The following is a 7,695-nucleotide window of genomic DNA, read 5'->3' as shown; positions in this document are numbered from 1 at the left end:
GAAGAGTCAGACAGGGGGCTCAGGCATCCCCTTCTACCCCCAATATCTGCGCCACCACCTCCCCCTGCAGCACTCACCGTGTGGACAGCAGGAAGAGCCACACGTGCTCGTTACCGGGGTCGTTAAATAGATTTATTAAGCGCTCCCTTTCTGAGGCGGAGGTGCTGCCATCCAGGCCTAAGGAACGGAGCGAGAGGGGCGAGTGTGCAGACATGTCCAAAGGCACAGGTACACACGTGCACAGGTACATGCACACACATTCACGTACAAAGGCAGGTACACACGTGCACAGGTACATGCACACACATTCACGTACAAAGGCAGGTACACACGTGCACAGGTACATGCACACACATTCACGTACAAAGGCACAGGTACACACGTGCACAGGTACATGCACACACATTCACGTACAAAGGCACAGGTACACACGTGCCACAGGTACATGCACACACATTCACGTACAAAGGCACAGGTACACACGTGCACAGGTACATGCACACACATTCACGTACAAAGGCACAGGTACACACGTGCACAGGTACATGCACACACATTCACGTACAAAGGCACAGGTACACACGTGCTCAGGTACATGCACACACATTCACGTACAAAGGCACAGGTACACACGTGCACAGGTACATGCACACACATTCACGTACAAAAGGCACAGGTACACACGTGCACAGGTACATGCACACACATTCACGTACAAAGGCACAGGTACACACGTGCACAGGTACATGCACACACATTCACGTACAAAGGCACAGGTACACACGTGCACAGGTACATGCACACACATTCACGTACAAAGGCACAGGTACACACGTGCACAGGTACGTGCACACACATTCACGTACAAAGGCACAGGTACACACGTGCACAGGTATATGCACACACATTCACGTACAAAGGCAGGTACACACGTGCACAGGTATATGCACACACATTCACGTACAAAGGCACAGGTACACACGTGCACAGGTACATGCACACACATTCACGTACAAAGGCACAGGTACACACGTGCACAGGTACATGCACACACATTCACGTACAAAGGCACAGGTACACACGTGCACAGGTACATGCACACACATTCACGTACAAAGGCACAGGTACATGCACACACATTCACGTACAAAGGCAGGTACACACGTGCACAGGTACATGCACACACATTCACGTACAAAGGTACATGTACACACGTGCACAGGTACATGCACACACATTCACGTACAAAGGCACAGGTACACACGTGCACAGGTACATGCACACACATTCACGTACAAAGGCACAGGTAACACGTGCACAGGTACATGCACACACATTCACGTACAAAGGCAGGTACACACGTGCACAGGTACATGCACACACATTCACGTACAAAGGCACAGGTACACACGTGCACAGGTACATGCACACACATTCACGTACAAAAGGCAGGTACACACGTGCACAGGTACATGCACACACATTCACGTACAAAGGCACAGGTACACACGTGCACAGGTACATGCACACACATTCACGTACAAAGGCAGGTACACACGTGCACAGGTACATGCACACACATTCACGTACAAAGGCACAGGTACACACGTGCACAGGTACATGCACACACATTCACGTACAAAAGGCACAGGTACACACGTGCACAGGTACATGCACACACATTCACGTACAAAGGCACAGGTACACACGTGCACAGGTACATGCACACACATTCACGTACAAAGGCACAGGTACACACGTGCTCAGGTACATGCACACACATTCACGTACAAAGGCACAGGTACACACGTGCTCAGGTACATGCACACACATTCACGTACAAAGGCAGGTACACACGTGCACAGGTACATGCACACACATTCACGTACAAAGGCACAGGTACACACGTGCTCAGGTACATGCACACACATTCACGTACAAAGGCACAGGTACACACGTGCTCAGGTATATGCACACACATTCACGTACAAAGGCACAGGTACACACGTGCACAGGTACATGCACACACATTCACGTACAAAGGCACAGGTACACACGTGCACAGGTACATGCACACACATTCACGTACAAAGGCACAGGTACACACGTGCACAGGTACATGCACACACATTCACGTACAAAGGCACAGGTACACACGTGCTCAGGTACATGCACACACATTCACATACAAAGGCACAGGTACACACGTGCACAGGTACGTGCACACACATTCACGTACAAAGGCACAGGTACACACGTGCTCAGGTACATGCACACACATTCACGTACAAAGGCACAGGTACACACGTGCTCAGGTACATGCACACACATTCACATACAAAGGCACAGGTACACACGTGCTCAGGTACATGCACACACATTCACGTACAAAGGCAGGTACACACGTGCACAGGTACATGCACACACATTCACGTACAAAGGCACAGGTACACACGTGCACAGGTACATGCACACACATTCACGTACAAAGGCACAGGTACACACGTGCACAGGTACATGCACACACATTCACGTACAAAAGGCACAGGTACACACGTGCACAGGTACATGCACACACATTCACGTACAAAGGCACAGGTACACACGTGCACAGGTACATGCACACACATTCACGTACAAAGGCACAGGTACACACGTGCACAGGTACATGCACACACATTCACGTACAAAGGCACAGGTACATGCACGCACAAAGGCACAGGTACATGAACGCACCCACACAGGCACGCACAGGTACACACACACACTGAAAGTGATCCAATACACAGCCGTCACAGACACACTGCAAGTGATCACACACCCGTGCGCACGCACACAGCTGTCACAGACACACGTACAAAGGCACAGGTACACACGTGCACAGGTACATGCACACACATTCACGTACAAAGGCACAGGTACACACGTGCACAGGTACATGCACACACATTCACGTACAAAAGGCACAGGTACACACGTGCACAGGTACATGCACACACATTCACGTACAAAGGCACAGGTACACACGTGCACAGGTACATGCACACACATTCACGTACAAAGGCACAGGTACACACGTGCTCAGGTACATGCACACACATTCACGTACAAAGGCACAGGTACACACGTGCTCAGGTACATGCACACACATTCACGTACAAAGGCAGGTACACACGTGCACAGGTACATGCACACACATTCACGTACAAAGGCACAGGTACACACGTGCTCAGGTACATGCACACACATTCACGTACAAAGGCACAGGTACACACGTGCTCAGGTATATGCACACACATTCACGTACAAAGGCACAGGTACACACGTGCACAGGTACATGCACACACATTCACGTACAAAGGCACAGGTACACACGTGCACAGGTACATGCACACACATTCACGTACAAAGGCACAGGTACACACGTGCACAGGTACATGCACACACATTCACGTACAAAGGCACAGGTACACACGTGCTCAGGTACATGCACACACATTCACATACAAAGGCACAGGTACACACGTGCACAGGTACGTGCACACACATTCACGTACAAAGGCACAGGTACACACGTGCTCAGGTACATGCACACACATTCACGTACAAAGGCACAGGTACACACGTGCTCAGGTACATGCACACACATTCACATACAAAGGCACAGGTACACACGTGCTCAGGTACATGCACACACATTCACGTACAAAGGCAGGTACACACGTGCACAGGTACATGCACACACATTCACGTACAAAGGCACAGGTACACACGTGCACAGGTACATGCACACACATTCACGTACAAAGGCACAGGTACACACGTGCACAGGTACATGCACACACATTCATGTACAAAGGCACAGGTACACACGTGCTCAGGTACATGCACACACATTCACGTACAAAGGCACAGGTACATGCACGCACAAAGGCACAGGTACATGAACGCACCCACACAGGCACGCACAGGTACACGAACGCACCCACACAGGCACGCACAGGTACACACACACACTGAAAGTGATCCAATACACAGCCGTCACAGACACACTGCAAGTGATCACACACCCGTGCGCACGCACACAGCTGTCACAGACACACACCATGCCATCTCATAGAGACACACTCATGCATGCCAGGTCGTCGCACACACACATCAGGCCGTCACACACACACACCAGGCCGTCACACACACACACACACACACACACACACCAGGCGTCACACACACACACCAGGCCGTCACACAAACACACACACCAGGCCGTCACACACACACACACACACACACCAGGCCGTCACACACACACAAACACATCAGGCCGTCACACACACACACCAGGCCGTCACACACACACACACCAGGACGTCACACACACACACCAGGCCGTCACACACACACACCAGGCCGTCAAACACACACACCAGGCCGTCACACACACACACCAGGCCGTCACACACACACCAGGCCGTCTCACACACACACCAGGCCATCTCACATACACACACACACACCAGGCCGTCACACACACACACCAGGCCGTCACACACACACCAGGCCGTCACACACACACCAGGCCGTCACACACACACACACCAGGCCGTCACACACACACACACCAGGCCGTCACACACACCAGGCCGTCACACACACACACACACACCAGGCCGTCACACACACACACACCAGGCCATCACACACACACCAGGCCGTCACACACACACACCAGGCCGTCACACACACACACCAGGCCGACACACCCACACACAAGGCCGTCACACACACACACATCAGGCCATCACACACACAAACCAGGCCATCACACACACACACACACACACACACACGCACACACAACGCTGGCCTACACACGCACACACAAAGGCACACACGCACACACCAGGCCGGCATACACACGCACACACACCAGGCCGTCACACAAACACACACACCAGGCCGTCACACACACACACACACACACACACACACACACCAGGCCGTCACACACACACAAAACACATCAGGCCGTCACACACACACACCAGGCCGTCACACACACACACACCAGGACGTCACACACACACACCAGGCCGACACACCCACACACAAGGCCGTCACACACACACACATCAGGCCATCACACACACAAACCAGGCCATCACACACACACACACACACACACACACGCACACACACAACGCTGGCCTACACACGCACACACAAAGGCACACACGCACACACCAGGCCGGCATACACACGCACACACACCAGGCCGTCACACTCACACAGGCACAGCAGTGTGCTGGGCTGTCTCACTTACGGTAGTAGTTGATGTTTTTGACCCACGTGTGGCCCTCTTGTCCGTCTGTCACTGGCGTAGCCGGCATTGGCCGCTTGGCTAGAAAGTCCTCGATGATGGAGAGCGTGGACAGGCTCTGACTGCAGGGGGGGAACACAGATACGTCACAGCGCTAAAGCCCCCCTATTATCGCTGGCAATAGATTGTAAGCTCCTTGGGTCAGGGGCGTGCCGCGCTTGTTACCTGAACACCAGGGTCTTGTCCCCCAGTCTCATGCCCCCCTCGATCAGATGGAACAGAAGGACCATCTTGGGCGAGTTCTGCAGCAGGCCTGTCTGGTAGTCAAACAGGACGTCCTTGGCCTGGGGAGCGAGGAAAGCATCAGACAGCTGACCGTGTGCCAACACAGGGCAGGAGGGGCGTGGCGCATGTCCCGGTGCCTGGGGCACACAGTCTGGGGCAGTATGTGATCATTTCGGGGCCCTGCGATACCTCTGGATGGGGATATCCAGTCGTTACATCCTATTTGCAGGACAGTCTTTAACCTTAAGTGTCCCCCAGGCACCCATGAGCTCGTCTGGTGGCACCCGCACTCACCCACTCATAGGTGACAACCTGGTTGGCTCTCTCCTGGGTGGGGTTGAGACACATGCCCTGCAGGAGCTTGCTGTTGGCAGCCTCCCCCATGAGAGCTCCCAGGGTACCACTCTCCACCTTGACCTTGACGCCCTGAGGCTGGCAGCGGGAGTTGGTGCCCAGGTCATCCACGTCCAGGTCCTGCTCGTTGGCCAAGTTCTCCTTCTGAAGAGCCTCGTAAAGCACGTCGGGGTGATTCCAAATCTGAAGGGGGAGGGAGAGGGGTGAGGTGGAGCCCCTAGCTAGAGGAGGGACCCAGTGCCACATACACTCAGCTAGAGGAGGGACCCAGTGCCACACACACTCAGCTAGAGGAGGGACCCAGTGCCACATACACTGAGCTAGACGGGGGACCAAGTGCCACATACACTCAGCTAGAGGGGGGACCCAGTGCCACACACTCAGCTAATGGGGGACCCAGTGCCACATACACTCAGCTAGAGGGGGGACCCAGTGCCACATACACTCAGCTAGAGGGGGGACCCAGTGCCACATACACTCAGCTAGAGGGGGGACCAAGTGCCACATACACTCAGCTAGAGGGGGGACCCAGTGCCACACACTCAGCTAATGGGGGGACCCAGTGCCACATACACTCAGCTAGAGGGGGGGGACCAAGTGCCACATACACTCAGCTAGAGGGGGGACCCAGTGCCACACACTCAGCTAATGGGGGGACCCAGTGCCACATACACTCAGCTACAGGGAGGACCCAGTGCCACATACACTCAGCTAGAGGGAGGACCCAGTGCCACGGACACTCACCTAGAGGGAGGACCCAGTGCCACGGACACTCACCTAGAGGGGGGACCCAGTGCCACATACACTCAGCTAGAGGGGGGACCCAGTGCCACACACTCAGCTAGACGGGGGACCAAGTGCCACATACACTCAGCTAGAGGGGGGACCCAGTGCCACACACTCAGCTAATGGGGGGACCCAGTGCCACATACACTCAGCTAGAGGGGGGACCCAGTGCCACATACACTCAGCTAGAGGGGGGACCCAGTGCCACATACACTCAGCTAGAGGGGGGACCAAGTGCCACATACACTCAGCTAGAGGGGGGACCCAGTGCCACACACTCAGCTAATGGGGGACCCAGTGCCACATACACTCAGCTAGAGGGGGACCAAGTGCCACATACACTCAGCTCGGGGGGCCCAGTGCCACACACTCAGCTAATGGGGGGACCCAGTGCCACACACTCAGCTAATGGGGGGACCCAGTGCCACATACACTCAGCTAGAGGGGGGACCCAGTGCAACATACACTCAGCTAGAGGGGGGACCAAGTGCCACATACACTCAGCTAGAGGGGGGACCCAGTGCCACACACACAGCTAATGGGGGGACCCAGTGCCACATACACTCAGCTAGAGGGGGGACCCAGTGCCACATACACTCAGCTAGAGGGAGGACCCAGTGCCACACACACTCAGCTACAGGGAGGACCCAGTGCCACACACTCAGCTAATGGGGGGACCCAGTGTCACATACACTCAGCTAATGGGGGGACCCAGTGCCACATACACTCAGCTAGAGGGGGACCCAGTGCCACACACTCAGCTAGAGGGAGGACCCAGTGCCACACACTCAGCTAGAGGAGGGACCCAATGCCACATACACTCAGCTACAGGGAGGACCCAGTGCCACACACACTCAGCTAGAGGGGGGACCAAGTGCCACATACACTCAGCTAGAGGGGGGACCCAGTGCCACACACACTCAGCTAGAGGGGGGACCCAGTGCCACATA

At 54.6% G+C, this 7,695-nt stretch overlaps 1 protein-coding gene across 1 annotated transcript in view; it reads right to left on the bottom strand.

Moving 5' to 3' along the window:
• Positions 1-77: 77 nt before the first annotated feature.
• The window catches only part of LOC142481548 (helicase ARIP4-like), a gene marked incomplete at its 3' end in the record, with an annotated part of 28,025 nt that continues 20,407 nt past the window's right edge, over positions 78-7,695 (bottom strand). Inside the window, exons 4-7 of the mRNA XM_075582936.1 lie at positions 5,900-6,142; positions 5,546-5,664; positions 5,324-5,442; positions 78-177 (exon numbers count right to left, since the gene is read on the bottom strand). Coding sequence (XP_075439051.1) covers positions 78-177; positions 5,324-5,442; positions 5,546-5,664; positions 5,900-6,142 — 581 coding nt within the window. The remainder of the gene's footprint in view (positions 178-5,323; positions 5,443-5,545; positions 5,665-5,899; positions 6,143-7,695) is intronic.

Source organism: Ascaphus truei, unplaced genomic scaffold (genome assembly GCF_040206685.1).
Source record: "Ascaphus truei isolate aAscTru1 unplaced genomic scaffold, aAscTru1.hap1 HAP1_SCAFFOLD_2790, whole genome shotgun sequence".
NCBI lineage: Eukaryota > Metazoa > Chordata > Amphibia > Anura > Ascaphidae > Ascaphus > Ascaphus truei.
This window is presented reverse-complemented; position numbering and strand designations above follow the sequence as displayed.